Source organism: Ixodes scapularis, unplaced genomic scaffold (genome assembly GCF_016920785.2).
Source record: "Ixodes scapularis isolate PalLabHiFi unplaced genomic scaffold, ASM1692078v2 PGA_scaffold8__174_contigs__length_109621045, whole genome shotgun sequence".
Taxonomy (NCBI): domain Eukaryota; kingdom Metazoa; phylum Arthropoda; class Arachnida; order Ixodida; family Ixodidae; genus Ixodes; species Ixodes scapularis.
In genome coordinates this window covers 93,193,749-93,220,371 of record NW_024609883.1, presented here as the reverse complement: position 1 = coordinate 93,220,371, position 26,623 = coordinate 93,193,749, and the positions used below count along the sequence as shown (strand labels likewise).

At 44.7% G+C, this 26,623-nt stretch overlaps 1 protein-coding gene across 1 annotated transcript; it reads right to left on the bottom strand.

Annotated features, from left to right (window-relative positions):
- Positions 1 to 550: 550 nt before the first annotated feature.
- LOC115322047 (vitellogenic carboxypeptidase-like) lies at positions 551 to 15,729 on the bottom strand. The gene is made up of 4 exons (XM_040215774.1): positions 15,629 to 15,729; positions 8,070 to 8,247; positions 3,458 to 3,797; positions 551 to 1,380 (listed from the first exon to the last, which is right to left on the bottom strand). The coding sequence occupies exons 1-4, from the start codon at positions 15,727 to 15,729 to the stop codon at positions 551 to 553; spliced, it is 1,449 nt and encodes a 482-aa protein (XP_040071708.1).
- Positions 15,730 to 26,623: the final 10,894 nt, after the last annotated feature.

The following is a 26,623-nucleotide window of genomic DNA, read 5'->3' as shown; positions in this document are numbered from 1 at the left end:
GTCGGGCATATGAATTTGCCAGTTGGGCTAGCACCCTGACTGAGCAGTTCTCCCGACTAGACTAGTGTTCGGGAAAGTCCTTCATTACTAACAGAGAAATAAATAAAGCACGAGATGGCTTGTTCAGTCTAACAGTGTCACCTAGCGTACTGTGAACATGAATTGAACACAAGGGCAGCGTCATCGCTTTGCGTGAACTTGGCTCAGCTCAAATCGAGAACGAGTGCTGCATTGGTGTTCGGCAAGAAATCGAATTTAATCAGTCTTCGTCCCTAAGCAAAGACGACCGCCAATGTTACTTGATGGTGTTTTGAAAATAGTCTAGCACTGTTCTGCACTCCAGGTATATCGTGCGATTGTTACTTATTATGCAAAGCTGTTGATGAGTAACATGCATAGAACAGTCGCAGTACAGAGCTTCAAAGCGCGTTTTTCTCTACAAATATAGCCCACTAATAAAAGACAAAATTCAGATTTTTTAAATATATGCTTTAATGGTATTACGTGCACAATTTATTTGGCTTTCAAAATGTTTTTGGCTTTTGTTAAGCTAATTTGAGGTGCATTTTAAATTGTTATTGAAATTTCCACCCTTGATAAAGCTCGACGTGAGGTGGTAAACGGAACCCGGCTCATCGAATGTTGTGTGATGACCTGCTCTGAGGACGACGGCGTATGAGAAATTAGTTATCGACTCTATATAACCTGCCACCCCATGGGAATCTCCGCATGTGCTCCACGTGTTTCGTCCAGCCCCTTCAAATGCATTTTTCTTGGTCCATTGGAGAGTTGAGAAGTGTTCGCGAAAATTCGTGGATGGAAAGAGCGCGTCAAGTTGCCCCGTATAGAGAAGAATATTTTGATAGTCGAGGGCGCTTTGAAACTTTTCCTGAATATCGGTAAAGAAATCTCCAGATAACATTAATGCAACCATTGGTCTCAGTGAGTTCATTTGGAAGAAAAGTGGAACGTGTAGTGATTGTTTGAAGCCGCTTGTATTAACGTAATGCGTGTATGCCTCAGCTACAGGTGGCAGGATAGAATAAAGGGCACTTCTTTGAACGCTGAATCCTGTAAGTTTCTGAAACAAGCTTTTCTGACCGTCAGTTCCCAAATTAAACACTGTGGTGCTTAGAAGATAGAGTGCCAAGGTAGTGTTCGACTTTGATAATTCTCTAATATTTGCGAACGTTTCGTTGAATATCTTTCGGCCAGTGTCATTAAGCAAGCCAGTTTGGTACAGGAACTCGGAGGAATCCATTAGGTCTACAATTGGAGCTAGGAATCCAGCTCCCAGTATTAATCCACTTAGTGTTAAATTTATCCTGTTCTCAGGGGGGGTGCACCTTAATCTTTCCCCAAATCCCAGTGCTGCTCTGGCTGAAAAAAAACAAAAAACATAAACAAGATTAGCAGCATTCTTAACACATGCAGGTAAATCTTAGTTTTGTAAACGCCCCTAAAGTGTAACCTGCTAAAACTACACCGAAAACACTATAATATTCTCATGCCAACAGGTTGCAGAAATAAAATTATAAATGAAGCACCGACCCGCTTGAACGCAGACTAGAACCTGTGGGTGCACCAATGGCACAGAAACGTGGAAGTGTATGTGCCATAACCTTACTGCTTTGATTGACTGATTGAGCAGCTTCGAAGTTGACTCCGCTCTGTATTTAGAGACTCGTGCATAATTCTTTCAATGTCACTTAGGCCGGAAGATCAGCTTCCGTAGTAGCTAGTAATTTCGTGAACTTAAAAAGGTCCCGCTGTTCGCTATTGTTTTGCCCATAAATGCGTAACGGAATTTCAATGTCATAATACGTAGTTAATTTGTCTTTGCTGCTTGGCAAACTCTGTGCTTCTCAGATTAATCCATGCGCATGTTACTATAATGAGTAAAGCCCAGCACATCCGCGGATTGCCCGCGGATGATCCGCGGAAATCCGCAGTCTATAACCAGATGAGGATCAAAAGGAATCAAATTGTGCGGATTGCGGCTGGGATGCGAATATCCGCCATCGGGATCCACATTTTTGTCGAGGTGGCCAATAAACCTGTACGAGCGCATGGTGTAGAATGAATAGGCGAGTGATACTGTGGAGCATACCATCGAATGAGTTACGGGAGAAAATTGCTGTCTTATAAAAAGGTGTCAATAGGGCAAAAAATTGTTCTTTGCGTCAATAAAGATCTGATTCTCAGCAAAGATTGTTTTCGAACGTACTATCTCTTCAAGAATGCTCTTTGCAGAAAAAGTATTTATTGCAGGAGCATCAGTCGTCCCGAGAAAGCGTGTTCATATTTTTGCACGGAAAAGACAGAAAAAGTTATTTGTTTGAAAAAAATCCAAGAACGTACAAGCCACAAGAAAGTATATAGAAGCCAACAAGTGGGTTCTTTGTCAACAAGTGGATTGAAGAGATTGAATTCGACCCTCTGGAGGGGGTGCAACTTGCGCCAGCACGAGTTTCTGTCCTTACTCTTGTAGCTCAGATCGTGCATTCCATCCCAGCATCAGGGGCACCAGTGGAGAGAAACTTCTAGTTAGCGGGTCTTAATTTAAAAGAGGCGAACCAGTCTGAATCCGCCCATGCTGACGATGTGATGTTTCTTTTAAACAGGAGCCTGGACAAGTAAAACATTGCTTGCTTGTGCGTTTTTTTTTTTTTTTTTTTTCTTTCGACAGTTGACAAGTTATTTTTGAAGTATGTGGTTCCGAGCATGCAGTTGAGAGTTCGTGTTTAAAACTGAAACCGATATGAGATGTTGCAATATTGAATATTGTGATATTTTCCCCTTGGTATAGCCCGCGTATAGTACAAGATACTTTGGTGCTGGGAGTGGCCGTCTTTCCTCTTTTACGTTTTTTTATTGTTTGGCCTTAAAAAATGACGCAATGTTTTTAATTTGTCCTTTGTTAATATTAATGTTAAGAAAATTTGTGTTTTTGCTTGAAGTAAGTTTTAAAATAGAAAAAAAAATTAAAACGTGCTTTATTTTGAGCGCATTTTATAGACAGTGTCACGGACTCCCAAGATGATCTCACACTTCGGACCACCTTTACAGCGATGCGAAGTATCTTTAGACGGATGATCGCTTATAATATAGATACGGTAAAACAGAATACGATGACATGATTTTCACCGTAATCTGACACAAAAAGATTTTTGAACGAACGGAAGCAGACGGCTGGTAACACCGTTCGTGATACTTGCAGTAATGAATTTCGGTTGCGCAACACTTCCAGATACTTCGATACTTTGTAATTTATTGGCCAGCGGCATTCGGTTAAAAGAATTGCCTCGCGTAGTTTTATGGAAGAAAAAAAAAACACATATACGCATTCACACGTCGCACAATGTGCTATTTTGTTTAGAATTGGCTGGCTTTCGGAGTACATTTTCTAATACTTCAGAATACGACTAAGAATAATACAAAATTGCCCTTAACTTACCTCCGTATGATTCACCTGCGATGTAAAAGGAGCGCCCCATGTACTCCGGAAATAAAATAAGGAATTGTGTCATAAATTTTTCTATCATAACAGCCATCTCCTCCAACGTATGAGCGTAGTTTTTAGAATCGTTATAGCTTGTGATTATGCTGAGTCCTGCGCCTGCCGGCTGATCTAAGTAGATGACATTCGCGTGCTGTTGAAGGGTCTTGTTTCTCTTGAAGAGACCTCCTGTGGCATTGATTCCAACAGGCCCGTTCTCTGCAAATTGAGTCCACATGGAAGATTCTCCGGGTCCACCGTACAGCCAGAGCAGCAGAGGGGCGTTGTGTCTTATATCCTGCGGGGTCGAGGATAATGTGACAAATTACCTTCTTTGCAGAAAAGGCTCGCTAGCTTGCGAAAAACGTGCGAGCGCCCCCCTTTTTGCTTGAAAACGAATGGGCATACGGCCGTACTCCGGCCTTCAATCTTTTATACCAACGAACAGCCAGAGGAGTAAAGTTCGGGCGGTATCCCTTATTTCCTGCAGGGTCGAACATAACATGTGCATTCGCCTTTTGTAAAAAGCGTACTGCGCTTGCGCGAAAAGATGCTAGCGCCTCTTGTTTGTCTGTAAGCAAATGGGCATAGCGCCGTTCGTCTACCTTCACTCTACCATACGGACAAATATCTCTGGCTTTGCATCCAAAGGTATGGGCGCATGTGCGCTTGAGCATCTGGAGCGTTCATCAACGCTGCGCACGCGCACTGTTTCCTTTTAGAGCGCAGCCCTTAGGCGCCCGTTTCCGGCATAGGCGGCGTCGCCGTCGGCGTAACCGCGCAGTGCATAATGAGAATCACGAGTGACGTCACGAGGTTCCCCCGCGTTGCATTATGGGAAACGTCTCATGATGCAACGCGCGGGTCTCACTCCTGATCCGCTTATTTCATTACGGGACGTTTCCTATAATGACGTCAGACGTGACGTCATGAGGGTTTTGCGCTTTCCATTATGAGAAACGTTCCATGATGAAACGCGCGGGTCTCACTTGTGACCCGCGTGTTGCTTTATGGGACGTTCCTCATAATGTCTGCTCACATGTGCCGTCACGAATTACGTCACGAGGGTCTCGCGCGTTGCATTATGGGACTTCCCATAATGACGTCACACGTGACGTCACTAGTGACCTCACGAGTGTGACGAGGGTCTCGTGCGTTGCATTATGGGAAACGTCCCGTGACGCAACGCGCGGGTCACTTGTGACCCACGCGTTGTATCATGGGATGTTTCCCATATTGACGTCACTCGTGACGTCACGGTCATTCGTGAAAGTCACGACAAAGGTGACCCGCGCGTTCCTCTCCCCTCCTCCTCCTCAAAAGCTGCGCTCTAATTCTGCATTACAAGTAATTGTAAACGTCTTTAATTTTTTTTAAACGCCGCCAAACGTTTTCGGGAGCTATACACATAGAAACCGAGGGAACAAAGGAGACGAAAGCGCACAGGGACGTCAGAACACCGAGCTCTGGTTGGAATAATTCGGGGGTAGAGGCAAAGTTAGCTGCCTTTGAGTCTCCATACTCACTCCTGGAACGCGTTCCGACGCCCAATCATCAGTCCATCCTGTCGGCATCCAGTCTTTGACGTTCGCGTCTGAACAGTGAGTAGAGACGAAGGCAGCCAACGTTGCCTCTACCCACTAATCATTCCAGCCAGGGCTCGGCGCTCTGGATACCCGCGCACTCTCATCTCCTCTCCCTCCATTGCCCCCCATGTAGGGCCCGTCGGAAGCAAGAACTGCGTCGTGGGTTACCTTGTTTCTCGTAATGACAGTGTACTGTGCCCCCAACAGTTGCGCAGATTGCTTTTGCGGAAAAGGAAACTCCATGTTTGCAGCGGCGCTCGGAGATTCGAGTTCGAGATTGGGTCCAGTGATCACGGGCGCAGGCCGTCTCAGAGTCGCGAACATTCCCCATAAGATGGCGCCACTTGTCAAAATAAATTTATTTTCCCAGTGGGTGTTGAAGACGAGCAAGTCTTCAAAAATGTGTCTTCCGCGGATCGTAGAGTAAGGAGGAGCACACCAATCAAAGAGCAACACGAAGAAAGCGCAGGATTCGCGTGATGACGATGCAGTCGAACGCATCATGTGCACAAGGAGCAGACGAACTTGCACTCCGTATAGTCCAGTGTCCCAAATCCTAACCCCAAGCGATAAAATTGCGAAATAATATTCTCAAACGCAGGCTTTTGAAGGGCTGCGCATAAAACATTATACTTCTTTTCTTCTTACAGCACTCTTGGCATCGGTGTTGTTCTTGGAGCTTCGTCAATATGCATTTCTGACGTTCACGCACCACCGTATGTGCGAAAGTTCCTAAAAAAAAAACGGAGTCTTGCAAAAAACGCAGTCCCCCTACTGTGTCATGGCGGCACCATAAAAAAAAACAAAAAAACATTGAGGCGCCCATCGAACAGAGCAGAGAATGGTCTATAGACCTTTTCCACAAGGGCGCCGCCATCTTGAATCGTCGTCACTTCCAGTATGGGCGAAAACATTGTTTGGCCGTCGCCACGCCAATAGAAGGCTTTTAGGATATAAGCGTAACCGTCTCACATTTTTGTTTTGCATCCTTTCTATTTTTTACCACTTGCAGGTTGAAGCGTTTTAATATTTTTTCGTCGCCCATACCGGATGCGCTTTTTAGGTGGCTGGGGACGAGAGTACACGAAAAAGGTCTATAGACCACGAATTTCGACGTTTAGCACGCGGCCATATGTTGGTGACTGGGGCGCCGCCCTGCGGGAATTTGGCGGGGACTGCGATTTAGCGGGCATTTTCGCCGATTTTGCTGGCGTTAAAACCGGTATTAAAACAGCAGCCGGTGTTAAAGCCGCACATGACGAAGAAACGAAACGGCACGCCTAAAGAAGTCGTGTAGGCTGCGCGTACTGCGGCGTATACGATGGCGATCATTTGTCTTTCGTGGTAAGACTCAGTCCAGTTTAGTAGAGTCAGTGCCTCTACTGAACTTATGGGGTCCAATAACCTCTCTTGAGCGACGAGGGGTCATATGACTCGAAGTATTTAAGTAGACTCATTTGACTCGATCCAGTGTGCTGAGGAAATCCAAACTGCTTTTGATTCCTTCAGATGCAAAGGTGCTCATTTGACTCCAGTGGCGAGACTCCGTCACTGTGACTCCACCAATATTAGATGGTCAGGTGTCCTCCCCTGGGCCGAAGGGGTCAGTTGACTCCAGGCATTCAAGCATACCCACATGACTCCAGTGCATTAAGGGAGTCTATACCGGTTTGGACTCCTTTTGACTGAAAAATGGAGTCAAACGATGCTACTAAGAATTCAAGGGGAGTCAAAAACGTGTTTGACTCCACCTGACTCCCTTTTTTTCTTAGAGTGTACCACCGCGATTTCCGCAGTCCCCTGCGCCACAAGCGCCGTCCGCTGTTGAGAGTAGAACACCGTTGGTGTCTGCTAGCGAGGCTAGGAAAAAGTGGTATGCGAAAGGCCATGAATTCAGTGCGCGCTGCATCTCGTGGATTCTGCCTTTGGTAAAACCTCGTGGCACGCGTTGTGGGAGCCCAGTGAAAGGCGACAAACTCGTGACGGAGATGGAGCTTCCACTGAATTCTTAGTCTGTCAGACTATAGTAACGAAACTTTAATAAATATTAAGTAGCAAAAAAATTGGCACGTGGTTCCAATTAGAAACTCTAAGCATCATAAAGAAAAGGACCCAAAAGGAGCAAGTTTTAGAATTAGCTCAAGTACGTATAAAGCGCTGGTTAAGTACGTGTAAAGGCTCGTTCACACTCTTGCGACTGCTTGCGACCTCTTAAACCTGGGTTCCTTAAAACTTCTTAAACCAGAGAACACACAGGCGCCATCTATTGGGAAGAAGTGTAAACTCGGCGGTCCGGCATATTTTTTTTTATTTCTCGCGCAATATCCTTTCTTTTTTGGCTCGAAAAACTTTTGTCAATGTTATAAACGAGCCTTTCTATGGGTATTACGCACATTTGACCTCGGAAATCCCGCAAAACCTTCGCTTTTGTGAAATGCAGTTCTAGGGTCACCGCGTAGATGGCACCACAATGTCAGTGGGTTCCCTCATTCTAGAAACATTTAAGAAGTTGTAAGAGATCTCGTCTCACTCAGTCGTACTCGGTCGCAAGAGTGTGAACGGGCCTTAAAGCGCGGGCAAAAGTTACTTGCGCACCATGCACAAGGCTGGCGATACGAAAATACGGGTGATAAAAATATTATCCTCGTTTTCGCATCGCAAGCCTTGGCGTACCTAATTGGAACCATACGCTTATTTTTACTAATTAGAAAGTCAATACGTAACTTTGGGCCAATTAGTTAACTACGTAATTAGTAGGGTTTCAGCAATCCCTAACGTCTGCCGTGGCTGGGAGTTTGTTCCTGGAGTTCCTTTTCTTTTTTTTTTTTTTTCTCAACTAACCTATTGGTAGGATTTTTTTAAAGTCTTTGTTGAAACACTTGGCTTGGCATACAAGGGAATTGGTATGGACGTTTCGCTAAATTTCTGTTAAATGTGAATCTGAAGTTTTGTTAAGAAAATGATGGGTGTGTAAACTCACTTACCTCTGGTGCTTTTGTAAGCAGAAAAAAGAGGTGGCTTTCATTCGATAATGAAATGTATCCAGAATAAGCATCTACGTCCGCAATTCTCTTGAAAATATCCACTTTGCTCATATTGACCGCTTTGGAAATATTGTCTTTATTGTCCATGTATGGCGAAAAAAACATGCCAGGAGTAGCGCTGCAATTCAGACAAAGAAAGGTACTCAGGGCAAGGGAATTTTATTCTTAAGGCTTGTTTGTATTCTGAGTCGTGTTTCAGTTCGTAGAACGCTGAAATAAAAAATACACAGACTGCCGGGGCCTGAAAAAAAAAAAAAAAAAAAAAAACAACTAAAAAGTGCCTATCATGTGGGATTGTTTTTTGTTTCGCGGTATTTTAAAGTTATATTTCATAAACGTCAGCCGGAGGTCTGTAACTTGTCATTTCTTCTCGTGCTCCACAGTGCCTTGAAGACGGACATCGATTGTAGCCCAGCTGAATTGCTCTATGCAACAAACTTACGGCTACCAGAATAATCATGTCCAGAAATTTGAGACTGGCGTCTTTAACCTTTATGCCGTGTGGCGAAAGGTTAAACTTTGTGCCGTGTAACGTAAAGGTCATGTGGCGTATTTATATTTAACCTTTATGCCGTGTGGCATAAATCTTAAACCTTTATGCCGTGTAGCGTAAAGGTCATGTGGCGTATTCATCGTTAACATTTATGCCGTGTGCAAACTCCCGCCAAAGCGGGATGTGTGCCGAGTGAAAACAAAAAAGGAAACAGTAACTTCAAAAATAAAAAAATGAGGTAATGAGTGTCTGGCTGTTGGACCATACTGATAACTTTATCATACTCGCTTATACCATTACACGGCGATACATTGATCAAAGGAACAACACCGTAAATTCTAAGCATTTTCGCAGAAATCATCCCACGCATTTCTATAGTTATTGTAATATACTTGGAGTGCGATATAATTAAGTACCTTCAGATATAACGGCGTTGTCAATAAGAATAAGCATACAACATACGCCTATTTGAGTTGCTGATTCTGTAAAAGACGTATCTAGCATGGATTGTCAGCTTATGTATTCCAGGTACATGATTTTTACGCGTTGATTTATATCCCCTTTCCGCCTGGTGCAATGTTGTCACTAATAGAGAAAGCATATGAGTTCAGAACGAAAAATAAACGTTCTATGCGATAAACTTGCACCTACAATCTTAAAGAGAAAGGTGCCATACATCTTGCGTCGGCGACGGAAGGTGACTGACCAGAGGCAGGGCGTTACCGCTGCTTTCATACACGCGGCACGTTCAGGAATGCTCTGAACAAGAACACTCGATGACAACCTTGAATGGGCAGGGATGTTTTGAAACATGATAAAAGAATAGCACTATGAGGCGAGGGCAGTGACAGGTTCCGAACACAAAAGGCAGCCAAGCGCTATTTTTGTTTTTCATGTTCAACCAGTACCTACACGCCCAGCTTATTAACTTACTACAGTGTATTTCTTAGAAGAGTACAGGATTAAAAAAAAAAATGACTCGAACCACATTCTTCTGCGTGACAGCCGCAAACGTTGCCAACTCCGCCACGCACGCGGCTTTTTTTTTTTTTTTTTGTATTTCAATGATGACACAAGGCAGTGACACACAATCGCGATGAAACACCAAAAGACACCAGTCACTTTGGCTGATATCGAACACGCTACAAGTCTTTGAGGGTAGACAACACCACAAAAAGTGGCAGCCACTCGGGTGTAGGTTGCTGGTCCTCATAGAATTCCTTCAGAAAGCACATGTGATCAACGAAATACTTATGCGCGGGGGCGAACATCGATATTCACATGGCACATAGCCATGCTGTACGTGATATGCTGTACCGGCCCAGCAGTAGGATGACGATATCGCTCAAAAAAACGTATGTTTTGGGGCGTTAAGAAGTATTTTCTTATGGTCCGTTGCAGGATGTCCCAAAAGAAGACCGCGTCCCAACAGTCTAGGAAAACGTGATCAGCTGTTTCCTACTTTCTGCACAGCATGCAGATGTGAGACCAAGCTAGAGAGATACGTTTTCAACTAACCAGGCTTTAATGAAAAAGTTTGGCTATAAAATTAAAAAAAAAATATATATATATATATATATTCGCGTTGGCGGGTACCACCGGTCGCTTGACTCGCTTTAAGATATCCTGCCCTGGGCCTGCACTGTACAAAAACGATATAGAGAAATTTAAAAAAAAGACAATTAAATTCTTCGTTAGTAGCTCTCTTGACACGCAAGACAGGTATTTGAGTGAGAAAGGCGTGACTAAAACGATTTAGCACCAACAACATCTCTCATATCCCCACGTACACATCCTCGTTTGAAGAAACAATAATCCCAAGAGGTGCACCACGCAACATCATTTGAGTACGGGTTTCTAAACATAGTTTTCTGTGGTGTCTGAGAAAAATAAATCAATTGACAAGTTGCATCACAAACAAAAAAAAATAAAGAATCACCCCCCCCCCCCCCCCCTCCACCCTGGGCCTTCACTCTACGAAATGGGTTTGTACCACTCTACGTTCCCTATCCAGGCACAAGATACAAACAGCAAAAACACAGTGCATATATGTCGTAGTTTAATTCCTGACCAATGAAGAACCTCCAAAACATATTACGGCTTTGCGGCAAGAAACGTATTGTAAGCCGATGCACGTGCAAAAACAAACACCTTATAACCTCCCAGCTTGGTCGCTTTTGCCCGCAAAACTTAAACCTCATCAAGAAAAATAGTCCTCAGTGTTGAGGTAGTGTTGTAGGCGAACATGGAGATAGCGGGGCGGCGATTCGCTCCGTACAAGACGTTTAAACACAGCCGGCGTTGAAGGCCAATCGCCGTCCAAAGACCCAGACACTCATCCCAGTTTACGGAGCTACTCGAAGTTTCGCAAAGCATCTATGTGATCTCGTCGGCTTTTTTGACTCCTGGAGTCTACACAAAAATCTTCACGTCATTCGCGTACGCTAAAATGCTCACCTCTGTAGCTTCCAACTTGAACCTACGAATAAAACTACTCCGAATAACACTTAAAACATGGCTCAAGAAAAATACAAAAAAGCAAAGGCGAAAGTGGACAGCCTTGTCGCACCGAAGAGAAAGGTGAATATGCTCGCTCTTACACTTGCTTACAACAAGACTAGTTACTCAGGTTTGTTACACCGTGCGTACACCGTTGCACAAGACATTCCCCAGCTTAACATCTTCTATTATAAAAAAAAAATTCATGTGACACGCGGTCAATTGTTTCCTCTAGGTCGGCCTGTAACATGGCAACTCTTCGCACAAAAGAGTCAGAACACACCGGAATGCTCCTGGCGACATGCACATTTGTTACAAAGCTCTTCTCTCCTCTTCCACACGTGTGCTGTGGGCCGACGAAAATGTTTAAAAAACTCTGCAAACTTTACGCTAAAACCTTCATCAATATCTTATAGTCTATGTTAAGTAAATGTGATCGGACGGTACGATCTAACAAAATAAACTTTTGAGAGGTTCTCCCATTTGGGCATAAAATCGTTTACAAAAACGACGGGTGTGAAGCTTTCAGCCTGCGTGCTTCACTAAATACGCAGTGCAGAAAATGAGCAAGTTGGTCCTTAAAAGCTTTGTAAAACTGAATGCCCAGACTGTCGTGCTCCTGCAACTCTGCCAGGCTTCAAACCTGCCAACCGTCTTTTCAAGTTCTAATAGCGTGATGAGCTGAAGCCAAAAAAAAGGAGGACACCTAAGCACGTGTTACGAGTTGTGAATGCGAAAGCATGGATGACCTTCCACTCCATTATATCGTCTGCGGTGTACTGGCGTGGAAGGCCACATTTCGCTACTGCCGAGGTTGCGGCGGCCGACGATATTAGCCCCGAGAGCGAACACAAGCGTCGCTGCGGTCGCCGCGCCCTGATTGGGTGAGGTGTACCGTGACGTCAGGGGGAGGACTCCGCTCCGCGATCTCGCATCGGCTCGCTTCCCAGCACCGGTTTCCTGGTTTGGCGTTGTGTGCCGCAAGCTCTTTGAGGAGCTGGACTTCGTTTACCCGATATACAAGACGTTGAGTTAGGCCGATATTGACGTGCTTCTGTAAATTTCATAAGCCTACTTGTCCCTTTTACCTTTAAAATTGGGTTACAAATCTCGAAAGCAATCGGCGGAGGCAATTCCGCCGATGAACCTCCCCGTCCGTCCACACGACACAATTCAATCTTGCGAGGGGTCGGTGAAGCGGTGGCGCAAGTGTTTCAGACGCTGGAATTTTGTTCCTTGCATGTTCATGGTTTAGGACGATATAACATCCCGCTTTCAAGGCATTTGAAGTGGCATTTATATCATGGACCTTTGGGTGGTCGGCAAATTAGCTCGCGTCCCCGACTCTGCGCTGCCAGTCTGCATGCGCTGATTCGCAGATGCTTAAAAGGCCCTGCGTCTGATGATCTTTGAAGTGCTCGTGGAATGGGGTTGCTTTACATAAATGTAGCTTCTTCGTGAATTAATTATATGGTTTATACACGTATTCAGGCATATTTCTTAGAAGATGCACAATTACTAGAAATTAGTTTGTATGGTAGCAGCAAAAACGGCCGAATTGCCCCCAGATGCCTGTATGATATGTATTGAACTGCCCAAAATAGTGTCGTAATTTGGAATGTTTATAATTTTTTTCTGACATTCTTTATTCCAGGCTTGGGTAATCGGAAAATACACCGTTTAGTCTGAATTGTCATTTCCAATTAAAAGAGACACTGCTGCAGGTCCCCAAAAGCTTCCTCAGCCTCCAAACTCCCTACAGATAGACTCTCTGACAAAAGAGGAAAACAGGAGTAAAAGCAAGCATTCGAACGTCTGTCCAGTGGTAGATGCAGCACTGGTAGCAGAAAATGTGGAACCTGTGAAGGGCGACAGTCTGCGTGAGAAAAGCTTCTGCTATTTTAACTTCAGGACAATTCGATTTAAGCAAAATCTAAATTTTAGGGCTTAAGGGACTAATAACGAGCTAGACACCTTCGCTTACGTTTGTTATACATTACTTAAGGGTTTATATAAACAAGTCCACAGATACCACCCGTGTAGTCCATTGAAATATTATCCGAATCCAGCAAAGGTCAAATGCGAGCAATGTACATAATAAATAATCCTTGTTTTTTTTTACTTTGCCCCTGCACTTGGGTTGTCTTACTTGTGATTCTCTCCCCATTGGCCCAGACTGTATTTAGCCGAAGCGAGCAGCATGCAGCTTTTCTGCTTCGGCTATCTTGTTTAAAAACAGAGATACAAAAGAAATAGTATACATAACCTGCCAATTCATTCAGACCATCAGCAGCATTTATTGCGCGAGACGTAAATCTATAGTGATGCTCCTGCAATTGTGGCCATATTTCTTTATTTTCATATACCAGCTGTGATTCGTGCGTTGCCTGCCCTGTCAACCATGCTTTAAATGCTGGTTGAAGTTTTGCCTGTAGCTACAGGCCCTACCTCAATAAAGGCACATATAAACATTTACGCTTCCTACGAAAAACACGCCCAAAAAAAATTACATAGAAACGAGCGCGCCGACAGCCAGCGTCGTCACAGCCTCCACAGGGCGAGCGGGGAGAGTCGGAGAAAAATTCTCTCCTCGCCGTGACGTCACCCCGGTTCGCCATAAGGGGGCGCCACGCGAACTTCTCGGGGCTAATACAGGGTGGTTCAAGTCACCAGGCTCGATCTAAAATGAACCGCAAAAATCGACGCCTGCACGTAGCAATCTAATCTTTTCGTCAAAAATGTAATTCACAGGTTTTTTTGTTTTTTTTTTTTGCAAAATTACAAAGCGTAGCTCTCTTTCTGTAACAAATAAGGCCAAGGAACTTGCCAGGGTCTAAGGCGGGCAGCAACGCAGACGACAGGGATCCAGTAGCGGGGTGTGTTTGGTGTTCGTATTGATAGATGGCGCTACCTCCTTATCGCGACGGCTCGCGACCACCGTGGTTTATCAAAATGGATATAATCTTTTTGAAATGTACCTTCGGTTAAAAAATATATGCGAACAATAAAAGCAAAACTGAAAGTAAAAAAAAAAAAAACAGATCTACATAACGGCGGCGCTTTTGCTGCCAATGGATTTTGTCTATGTGTCGTCTGCCATCTTTCGCTGGTCGGCTGCACCTTCAGACGCTGCTCCCGACGCCATCTATGAATACGAACGACAAACACACCCCTCTACTGGACTTGGTCGTCTGGGTCGCCGCCCGCCGTAGACTCTGGCAAGTTTCTTGGCCCTATTTTTTCCTAAAAGAGAACTACGCTATGCAAGTATACAAGAATAAACCGACCTGTAAAATACACCTTTGACGAAAAGTTTAGATGGCTACGTGCTACGAATGAAAAGGGCGAAAAAAACGCCTCAAACACAGCTACCAAACTTTATTGGCACGATCGTTTATATCATTCCCCACACACGGCTCGGCGAATTTGCATACACACCCGTGACCATCAGCTAGGGTACGTCTCGTCTTCAAGTGCACTTCCAGTGCAGGCCGTGTACATATTTTCCGAGATATGTGTGTGGGAGATGGCATATATACGATTGTGCCAATAAAGTTTTGTAGCTGCGTTTGGGAGACATTTTGTGTTTCTCCCCTTTTAAATCCGTCGTCTCCAGTTAAAAAAAAAAAAAAAAAAAAAAATCATGTAACATGAACCAGCTCGCTTGTTTCCTCATTCTATCATCACACATCTTTCTTTGCACATTCAGAAGTCCCTATAACCTCAAATTAACCACCGTCATAGCCACGAAATCTTCAAACACGCTTTTGGTTTCCGCACGTTCAGGTGAAGTGGAACTAGTGGCACAAACCCGTATAAATTCTAGCGCTTTCAAATCGTCAAATAAAGCGATTTAGTATTCTATCCAAAAATTTAGCTACGACAGTCTTCAACGTAGCGGCCGCCAGAAAAAAAAAGAAGAAAAAGGTCTTTAGGCCACAGACCACACTGATTTCTACCATGAGTGTTCTACAAAAATGTAGACGCACAGTTATTTTTAGAGTCCATATAGTTTATATAGCAAATAATTGTGTGCGTGTGTGTTTAAGCCGAAACGGGCATCTGGGCCGGCTTTCTAGAATCAACGTCTCAGCCGCATCACCAAGGCTACGTCTCACAAGGGGAGATGCACGTGAAGCCTAGTCTCACGCGCGCCCCGGTCTGGGCAGGTTTGCCTTCATACACTCTTAGCCAAAGACATGTTTACACACTCGCGACTCAGCAAAAAAGCCCCGGTGTCTCCGCTGTGGATGAAACATTCTGCCAGTGCAGTGCCGCTGGTTCCTGAGGTCTTACGTGCATCACGCAGAAGAGACAGACAATCGCGCGGCTTTTATTATCCTCATTCTGATCGAAACCGACAATGGTGGAGATCGAACCCATGGGATTCCTGCGTCCTGCAGCTTGAACTTTCGCTCTCGATGCTGGGAGCTGCGGCGCGCTAACGCACACAACCACCGGTGGTAGCCCAAAGTATCTTCTTAGAGATTCATAGTTTTTTTCATACCTTTTTTCGTGAACAGCTTCTTTTTCCGTCCCAGATTTCGCGCTTATACATCTTGGGGCCGGGAAGGCCAACACCACTGAGAACAGAAGCAACAAATGCATGGTTTGACCTGAAAAAAGAAAAAAAATTAAAAGCACGATATGATCAAGTTCGAGGCAAATATTTACCCCCAAAACAGATTAATAAAATAATCTAACCGTACATAGTTATCACCCGACTTCTGTAACAGAAGACTTGACCACAACTCTCCAGGAATTAAAATGCTTGAATAGATTGCAGTTTTTTGAGCCAGTTCTATGATACCAACAAAACACCTAATGCCACTTACGAATTTTTTTTTTTTTTTTACGAATTTAGGTCAATTTTTTTTTTTTTCCGTATGTCGCAGAGGTGTTCCCAACCAAATGTCCTCAAGTGTCCTCGAAGCTTACCTTTTGACTTCTGCGAATAAATACGCGATATTTATTCTCAAAACTTTGCACATGCGAAGACGCAACCTCTTGGCCTTTTCTTTGTGCTTCCGAGATCAGGTATACCATGAAAAGTGCGAAAACAACTGGGTGTCAACTGAAGTGAATATTGTAAATAAACGAAATACAAGTTACCCTTTGACTTTTAACGTTTCTTCTAAAATTAACCTTAACAGGAAACTGGTAAAGAAACGGGAATTTTTTTTAAATTGCTTCGCTGCAGACTGCGTGCAAATGCGAGAGCATTTCGGTGATTGTTCTTCAAGGTCTTATTTCGCTGATTTATCTGAGAGAAACTTCTTTTCCTAACTTACCTCTTGGTCATGGCAGAACGAGCACAGTTTGCTTCTAAAGACTGGTTCCCACATTTGCCATGGTTGCGTTTTCATGCACTCGAAACAGCAGTAACGACCAAAACACCGCAACACCCCTGACTCATGAATCGCTTCGAGAAGCTACCACTCGCATGGCTTGCCATGCTGTGTACGGCGAACACTTGACCCGGTGACTTTGTCGTTACGGTCGTTTCGGTTGCATGCGGACGCAACCAACGCAGATGTGTGAACCAGCCTTAGGGCTCATTCACACTGGAAGCGGATCCGCGTTCGCAAAGCGGTTGCGAACGCGGTTGTATAAGGATTCAGTACAATTGCACGCGCACACGATGACATCAAATGCGCGTGCAATTGCACTGGATCTTTATAAAACCGCTTTCGCAACCGCTTCGCGAACGCGGATCCGCTTCCAGTGTGAATGGGGGGTTAAAGGAGCTGTGCAACGATTTTAACGTTGAAAGAATTGGCATTTTCTGCTCTTGTTATTGTTCACTCTGTCACAAATGGCAGAAAACACACCTCCTTTCATCGAAATGTTGCGATTCCGCCGCGTAATAGTGAGGCAAAACTTGGAATATTTCCCGACCTGCAGCCACGAGCGGCGGCCATGAGAAACAAGCGGCGTGACGTCACTTGGGTAGTTGTAAAAAAGATAGCAAGTTGTGCGAATACCTGCTCGATAAAAGGTAACTTTTCTATAAATCTTGTCGTTCCAACATATATATAAATGCGTCAAAACCAGACATGTACAAATTACTCAAAAAAGGTAGTTAAGTTAAGTTACTGAGTATCGACGCCAAAAGTAATTGAAGTAGAGTAGAAATTACGCATTTGTAATAGTAATTGAGTAAACTACTAACTACTCTAAAAAGTAGTGAGTTACTTTGAAGTTACTTTCGAAGTTACTTTTTTATATTTTTGTGGTAGCAAAATCAACAGCAGACTTGATCAATGAAAAACCCTGAGAGCCTAGAATAAACGCAGTCTATTTATAGCTTGCGTTTTCCCCAAAATAGTTGATTCGCTCGCAGAAGCAATTGACTTTCAAAGTTCTTGATAGGAGCGTTTTCCCCTTTTCCTTTTAAAGACGTCCCCAGCCGAGGTAAATAGACGTTCCACCGTGGCACTGAATAGAACGGCAACGTTGAATTTGAGAAACAGGCTTTGCAGGGTCGGGTAAGCGAGTGTCGGCATCTTAAGTGTCCATGACGAAACATGTGAGGTTTCCCTCGGGTAGAGGGTCTTTTATAACAAACTTTCCTTTTTTTTTTTTTTTTTTCTTCGTCAAGTTGAGATTGTTGCGACTGGCCCCTCTTTATTCCGACGTCGTTCTGAGATTACGCTGAGCGAGTGCACCAGAGCGTCAAGGGTTCAAGTCTCGCGCCACGACGATGAGATCATCCGGACGACTGCGCGTCCCGTTGTAGTGCTAGTGCTACGCTACTGAAAAAAAGAAATGTTTTGGTTTAACAGAAGATGAACCGAAGTATGCTTTGCCGCTGACGCCGGGTCCAACGAAAGGATCTCCCAAGGGTGACTCGCAATCCTCGCCGACGACTACAATATTCTGACGCGCCTGACACGCCTGACAAGTAAATCGTTTTTAACAAAGAGGAGGTCTCCCTGGCATGGATGGTCGGAAGGACACAAAGGATTACGTGAACAAGCATCGTCGCTCGTATACAGTTACAGCTGGAAGCGGGAACGTGCTCCCATGAACGGATTATCCGTGCCAGGGTTTGTGCGCGGGGGAGTCCGGCTTTGCAAAGGCGTATGCGCTGACGACAAGGCGACCATGGGAACAGGCGCCCAGCTGCGAGGTCATTCCAGTGGCGCCTCTCGTGGAACCTACCGCTTGAGTCAGAACTCTCTAAAGACGGACAACAAGTCTCGGAGTGTCCCCGTCTTTCACGGTTGCAGCTGGAAACGCGGCGCCTGCGTGCATTTCCGGATTAGGTCAATGCCCGACCAAGGCTTGTTAAGCATCTCTTCCTGCGTTCGTGCGTGCCGGTGTTATGTTTTGGCTGCTCGTCGCCACCTTGACCCAAGGACGCCTTCCCGAACAAGGGGGCCCCTTGTTAGGGAATGCCACCTCATCTGCCGGCGTCTTATTCATTTCTGCGCTCAAACTCTCGTGATGGGCAAAATTAGCACTATATAATTTCGAAAGTAGTTAGTAATTTGAGTAGAAGTTACCTGAAAAAAGTAGTTAAATTAAACTACTAATTACCCAAATCAAGTTGTAATTGAAAATTACCAAGTTACTCGAAAAAGTAGTTAAACTACAGTAGTTTGAGTAGAGTAGTTGAACTACGTCCAAGTCTGGTCAAAACCCTGGTATCATCGACAAAACTTTTATTATACGGAGTTTTAGTGGCGCCATCTATCCTAGGTCCACAAAACCGCGAATAGCCGCCAGAAGCCGGATGGGGAGGGGGACAGCGCCGGACGGGCAAGGACGGCTATGGCCGGACCCGGATGAGACTTTCCTCCTTTCACCGTATATTTCGCGGGGCGCCCGCCACCACGTGGTCACGCGGTCGCGAGCGGATGAGTTCTCGCTGCTCGCTGATGGCTCTAAAGAGATAACTTTTCCGGAACCCCGCGCCTACTCAAGTGACGTCACTGCGCACGTGACCCGGAAGACGATGTATGAGTTGAGAGGCGGCAAAAACCTGGATCTTCTTCATTTTTTTAAATAAAAACTAGGGTACCCAGGCAAAATCTGTTTTCTGTAGTTCACTGCAGAAGTGTCAGGCATAAACTTCCACAATTATTCAAGCAAAGCCCTGAAATTGTTGCACAGCTCCTTTAAGTCCCTAGCTAAACGCTCTTCTTTTGCGAGCCGTGAGAAGACATTTTATCGTGAAACGGTCTTTGGCTAAGTGTTCGGCATCTCGAGAAGCCCAGTAAAAGCGTGGCCTCTATAAAAACATAATCCCACGGTGTCGCTGGTGTCGTGTGTGGAATAAAGACGCTTCATGTTTCAAAAGTAGCGCAAGGTGCACCGATGCATGAGGCACGTGCAACGCTTGGGAAGATCATGGCGGCACAACGCAGCATTATACCCCGTCTCAGGAGTTGCGTGCAGCAAAGGCAAAGGAATAGGTGCGGGCATATGGATTTTAGATTGGCTTTCCTTCCGCGAGTGCTCGTAAGAGGAAGGCAAATCTAAAAGGCAAGCGCTCGCGCCTGTGCCTTCGCTGCACGCAACTCCTGAGACAGAGTGTAGGCTAGATTTGAGACGCCATGTTCTTCCCAGAAGTGGAGCGCGGCACGTGTCTCGAGCAATTAATCAACAATGATTGGCGCCACTTTTCTCAGGACAGAGGGGCTTTAGTGTGGAGCTGTACACCTCACCTCACAATCAGGCAGGAACCCTCAATGTAAATATTGTTAAAACGATTTGCGGAAAAAAGGGTCCCATCTTGTCCCTTTCTAAATGTTTTTCCTCGTTTTCCATTCCATTGTCCCTTTAAAAAAGACGGTAATGACGAAAGCGGCTCAATTTGTAAACTGTCACCTTAAACAACTAAGTAGCCGTGTGCGAATGCCGATTCGAATAGAACAGCGCAGTGTCATCCCCAGCTTTAACACTGCTAAAAAAACAGGTGGTTGTGGCTTTTCCTTCCATTGCGAAGGTTATGAGAGACGCAGTGCTGTTCCCATTCCAAGGACTATTCTCACATTCTTACAACTGAACCCAGAGGCAAACTGATCGCAGCGCCCCTGGTGAGCCTGGAGTCTCCGCTAGCAGGCGATCTGTTTGGAATGCATCGGCTTTGCCTATCTCCGCACGAGGTAACCAACATACAAGCATCGCGCTGTGTTTTTTTTTTCTTTTCTTTTATCGTTTTCATTGTTGAAAACTTTTTACCATTTCACGAGTGAAGATTGCATTCTTTGCGTATTTTTTTTTTTTTTCTTTAAGACGCAGTTTTGTTTTATTACAAAAAAAATATTCCGATGCCCCAGTTTTATATAAGGCCCTACGATACACAAATCAGACTTCGAGCTGTTCTTTTTTTTATAATTTCACCTTTAGAACTAGTTTTCCCACTAAATTTAGCGGGGACAATGACGTCACATGACTTGGTGTCACGTCACATTTTAACTAGGTCAGTTTCTCCGCTGGATTTAGCGGAGATTTTGACGTCACGTGACCTCAACAGAAATTCAATTTTTAGCGGGGAATCGAATTGGTGTTGAGGTCACGTTGAGTTATTAATTTTCCCGCTAAATTTAGCGCGGCAACGCCGACGCCGACGCCGCGAAACACGGGCGCCTAAGAGCTGTGCCCTAAATTGTGATATTGCAATCTGACGGGCGATGAACCACAAACATAAGCTGCTGCCAGGAATAAGCTTTCGTAGTCCCTGATTGTAACACAAAACTTCTATAGTAATTGAGACTCAATGTTTACTTCAAGTATAAATAAGGGGGATCGGCGGCCGACTGGGCTGTCGCACACCAGCTCGTAGCACGTGGAGCGAAAGCTCGCGCTGCAGAACCCAGGGATCCTGGGCCACGGCCGGACTGGAAGCGCGCGAGCTCTTTCTCTTCTTACGGCCTTTGCAATTGGGGCAATCGCCACCTCCCGCCGCAGTTCGCGGGAGGCGCTGTCACCTCACCCCTGGGCTACCCTTTGCCGTTTGCACAGAGCGCGTCTGACAGTGTACCTCAGCGCTGTTACAACTTGCGGCCGAGATTTTTATAGCCTTTAACACCTGATCCTTACGTTTAGACCCTCAGCCACTATCTAATACGCTTCTGCTGAGCACATTTCCGAGAGATTCGGGAGTAAAAAGTAGTAAGTAGAGACAGCGAATGCTATTGCGGAAAAACTATTCTCGTCTTTACCTCCAAGACTTCTGCTAGAACTCAAGAACAGGAGGAGGCGGACCCCTTCTATGTGGAGGAACTTTAAATGATAAATAATTCGTACACTCTCGTGAAATGTAAGCAGGCCTAATTTATCTATTGCCGTGGTCTGCACCATCATTTCATAGGCCGCTCATGAAGTCGGTCAGCTGCTCTAGACGAGCGTGTAGTAGTCTGTATACAATTTTCGCACAGTGCATATTACAGCCTAAAGTGCTTCCTCGTGGGCTTGTGCACATATACAGCTGATTTTTCCTTTCCTTCCGTGACCGTCTTCGCATGGTTAATCCTAAGCATTCTGAGGAACTTGTGGCAAAACCAGTCAAGCGCTTTGAGTGACGGTTGTCAATGCCCTCTGGGCAACTTAGAATTGGCGCGTCTTCAAAATAGGCTGCAATGAGTAGTTGCAGAAGTTCGTGCACATTTGTACGCGGAAAGTGCTTAACAGCCTTAAAAAAGAATGTTATTCAGAAGCACGAGGAACCTAGGATTTGTATAATGAAGTCTGTTTTTATCCTGGCCTTGCAATAAGACGAACAGAGGATCACCGCTGTTACTCGTATAGTCAACAGCATAACACAGGCGTTGCACACAAACTTACTAATGACAACAACCTACCAAGCTCGAACACCAGCGCGAAGCATCTCCAAGGGACTCTCCGAGTGGGGTTAAAGCCCCTGGCGGTTACGTCACAGTACACTGTGACGGTTACGTCACAGTGCACTGGCGGGAACTTTGAATTGGGCCACGTATTTCTATTTTTTATAGAAAAAACTACGGAACTCTATAGTGAAACAATTTTTTGTAATGTCCTGACATGCTATTTCAATGCCTAGCATGAAAAAAAAAATGTTTGCCGCCTCAGAGTTGTTTTAACACAATTTCAGTTCAGTTTGATCAAACCACTGTTAGCGGTCGCTAACTGCTGTTTGCCTAGCCACAGTTAAAACTGCCCGTGTAACTAGGGTATGAGTCGGCAAGGACGCTCTCGGTTCCTCATTTACTACGCTCGGTATCTCGAATATTCGACCTAGAATGTTCACAGGTGACCAATAGGGCGAGACTGACTCGGCAAGGTCATGTTGGCCTCCTTATCGTTTACACTCAGGGTAAGAGTACACTCGAATCTTCTAGAAGTACGAAGAAGCGTTGTTTCTAGGTCATGCACGCGGCAATTCGTCTGCTTAATCCGACGAAATGCCCAAGTTAAAAAATACTACAAGAACGTTGACAATACGAAATAATCAATAGTTTTGCAAAATAAATAAAACTCAATCGGAAAATTAGTATACAGTGGGTAGTGCCCAGACGTGGCCAAAAGCCAGGTGATACAAAATTGCTATGGTAATGGTCGAATGTCCCCTTTTCCTTATCGTAAAAAAGACCGAAAATGTATTTGGAATTCTTTACACGGAATATTTTCTAGAAATTCAACAGCATTATGTAAAAAGACGGTGAGAGTGCAGGCGAGCTGGTGGTAGCTAATCATGTCGTATTACACCTGAGACGTTCTCTGTGTCTGTTCCTTCTACTGAAAGTTCTTCCGATTCCTTCCACCGCAGTCTCAGGTGTAATACGACATGATTAGCATTATGTAATCGATTAATTTTTTTTAAAGCCAGTAAGAAACTATGAAGAAAAAAAAAGTCCCATGGTCTCTTCTGTTATTCCTAAGACTACTTGAAGACGAAAGCCCAAGCGACGATGCATGCATTAAAGACAGACACATGATTTACGGATATGGCGGCACCCCTCCGGCCATGGCGGAAAAGTACCACGTCGGACTAGTGAACGAAAAGTTACTGGTTCAACGCCAGCCAAAAAACAAAAAAAAAATTTCTTCTTAAAAAACAAAACAAAAAAACAACCCTTTGTTGATTGTGGTACAAGGAACTCCCTTTCGTGGTCTAGTGGCGAACCATGGGTTTTTCTACCTTTTGTGCCTCGGTGTCGACAATATCGTCTTTTCCGCTGTACAAGTCGCGGTTTAGTCCTAAATTTCAATCGGTGCATCTTATACAACGGTGCGACTGATATGTGTTATATTCTATAAGTATAAGCCCTGAGTGTGCAGATTTGCCAGGGGTCAAATTTCCCACGAGGAAAATCTGACCGATTGGTTTCATAAGCATTTATTTCTCTTATAATTAATTAGCAACAATATTGAAACTGGCTCCCGCTTGATATTATGTCGCGATCATAATACGAATACGCGGGCCTATCAATGCACTCTCGTGGACCGTGCAGAAAGTGCGACTAATACAAAGGTGCGAATTATAGACCATAACATATTGTGTATATTTTTCTAGGGAAAGGCTATTGTAGAAACATAGGTCTTATGACTCAAGTACATGGCACAATTTAAGACCTAGTGTTCTCATGCAAAAGACACTACAAAAACAGATGTGTTATCCTATGATAAAATGTTGCATCATCCGGCAAAAGAAAATAACAGTTGACCAAAGTTTGCTTTTTGTTATATCCAAACTGTCGACCTTTCGCAGTACAATATAAGACTATACCAACGAGAGCACAATGGAAGCGAGAAAATTTCGCATTAGATTGCATACAATGCTTTGAGTATTTTATGCTATTCGCGACTCCAGCAAAACGGACGCCGCCAAGCGGGAAAACCGGGAACCAGCCGGTCCAGGTCGCTCCGCGCCCCTCCGCGTCTCTGGTGGCTTTCGCGGAGACGTGTTGTCGGCGCGGTGGTGAACGATGTAATTTTACGAAGGTCCGAATATTTCTTAAGTTTGCCTGAGTGATCATTAGTGTGGTGACGCCTGAGTAGATTGTTTTCCTCTATTACGTGTTTGAAAGCCCGTTTACTCTACAGCACACGGTCGCGTGCTTTCGATTTCTTGGATGGAGGAATCACGGAAAAACTTCTTGATTTCTTGTCTGTCTCGAATCACATTCAAAGTGACGACTGCTTAGTAACTGATACTGGAGGGAACATCAATGTTGCAGTCAAGTGAATGGGAAGGTTCGATAGCTGCTTTTCTTGAGTTTGGTTGTGTTTGGTTAGCTTCAAGTTTAAGCCACCCACGCCGGTCGGTGCGTTGGCTATTCATCTTGGCTGCTTTTCGCCGAAAAAGCCTCTGGACCACACTGAAAAAGTTGGGCTGATTTTGCAATTACTTGATTCAGGAAAACTTGCTCGCTGCAAATGATGAATGAGGGAAATTATCTGTTTTCAAAAGGTGGGAGACAAGTCTCGCAACGTTAGATGCTGTCACGGCATTTTGACCTATCGCGCCTCCAATATTTATATTACGAGGACGTCGAAGCCAGCAGCAATATACGTCTACATTGGTCAGGTTGACCGGCCACAAAAAAATACTAATTTTCTCCGTTCAGGATTCAAAGCAAAGTTTAATGCAGAGAGGTTCTGCGTGGATCTTCAATGAAGACTCTCTTCAGTTTGTCTCCGTGCTGCCGGCTATAGAACCATTTGGCTAAGTTTAAAGGGGCGGTGCAACGATATTCAATTGGAATGTTTTTCACTTTACACGAGCTTACTGGCACTAGTGGGACTCAAGGATACTCGCACGCAACGCCACTTACCAAGAAACTCCTTTGTTTCGCTGTAATTTCAAGGACAAAACCGAGTGTTTTCATTCAATCTCTCCTTCGAAAAACCTGATGACGTAGCTGGGCGGTAGCAGTACCACCGAGTGACGATATTTGAATGCGGCTCATAGATTGGACCCGAGCATGGCGTGGACACTCGATTCGGGCTCGTGATAATTGATAGCTCGAGAAGCATTCGGGTAGTGGCCCGTGTCCAATCGCTGCAATGACGACAACAGCCGAACCATAACAATGTCTAGAACTCAGCGCGTGTCCTGTGCCTTGCCAACCCCAGCGCGTAGCTATGATCAACATTGGCGTCATATATTCGGCTCCAGATCACGGGGCCGCTTGTTCTGGCTGCGAGTTGAGGGGGTGAACTCTGCTCGTTTTTCTTTATTTTTTTCTGCGACTTCAATTGCGTGTGGTGAAAAACGAACGGGTATTTCACAGGTCATTAACGTCAGGGATGCGTTCTTAGCGGTATTTGCGCAAAATACAAAAATTGTTTCATCGCCCCTTTAAGTAGTGTGTCTCCGTCTGTCAAATATACTTTTATTCAGCAGCTCACCTAATAGCTAGACAACTAAGCTCATATTTCAACCCGAAGGATATACTAATATCGCTTTAGAGGGACCCCCCCCCCCCCCCCCCCCCCCATAGTACGTAATATAATACATAACCCGCTCGTCAAGGGACTTCTCGATTGCTTCTAAAACCATAATTGAAATATCAGTATCAGCTTTTAGTGGGGCGCCGGCGGGTTAACATGGTCCTTGGCTCAAGAAGCAGTTGCTTAATTTTCGTAATTTTCCTGCAGCCTTTGTTGTGGGCCGAGCAGACGACTGGAGCTGTTTCGTAAACGCGGATACGCACAAAAGCTCGATTTCGCGGACAGATAAGTCGCATGGTCGAGGCGTGCGAGTTATCTGGAAAGTTACTCTCTGTGGAACAATTCTATAGTCATCGCCGCTTTCCTTAGATGATCAAAACTGATTAGTATATTACGGTCTCTCCGGAGCCCATAGTTTCGGTTTCGAACGAAATCTCCGACACGAAAGTTTGACATGAAAAGAACAAAAAAACACCGGCAAAACAAAACTATGCTTTGCAAGTTTATCTGCACCGGCTACACTTAACCGTCTCAGTTCAAATACCTATAAAATTGGGCATTAAACAAAAGAAAATCTGTTAAATTGAACGCGCCACCTGTTCAGGCGGCCCGGCCGAGCCGCCGCGAGCTGGACTCAGCCGCCATGTTTGTTTGGTGGTGGCGCCCCCTATAGGTCGCTGGAGTCGCGAATAGCGAGCTAACACTCGGTGAGCACTATAGACCTATAGAGTTTCTACCAAGATGCGAAAAAGACGTTGTTCTTTTATTGTAGAGCAATACGTTTTCCGCCTGAGAAATTATTTTGTGATATTCAAAACCTTAAAGTTCAAAATATAATAAAAGACAGACCAAGAAAGACACAATAGACGCAAAACGTCATGCGGTAGACTGCATCTACGCCAATGCTTAGGACGCTTCATGTTTGCCAGCTACTACACTGTATTGTTTGTGTACTGCAATCGTTTTTGCTATAATCATTGCTCATGCTTTAGGCGGTTCTCCTGGGAGCTTTAACGATGAAGGCAACACTGGGCTTGAAACGTGAGAATTTAGGTTTTTACTAATAATGAAGTTCCTGCTGCACCGCCTCTACTAAAACACAATGCAAAACATCTAGGTG

Coding starts and splice junctions, on each gene's coding strand:
- LOC115322047 (XM_040215774.1), bottom strand. CDS start 15,729: ATGCATTTGTTGCTTCTGTTCTCAGTGGTGTTGGCCTTCCCGGCCCCA. Junction 8,248..15,628: donor GAAGCTGTTCACGAAAAAAG/GTATGAAAAAAA, acceptor TCTGAATTGCAG/CGCTACTCCTGGCATGTTTT. Junction 3,798..8,069: donor TGCTTACAAAAGCACCAGAG/GTAAGTGAGTTT, acceptor TCGACCCCGCAG/GATATAAGACACAACGCCCC.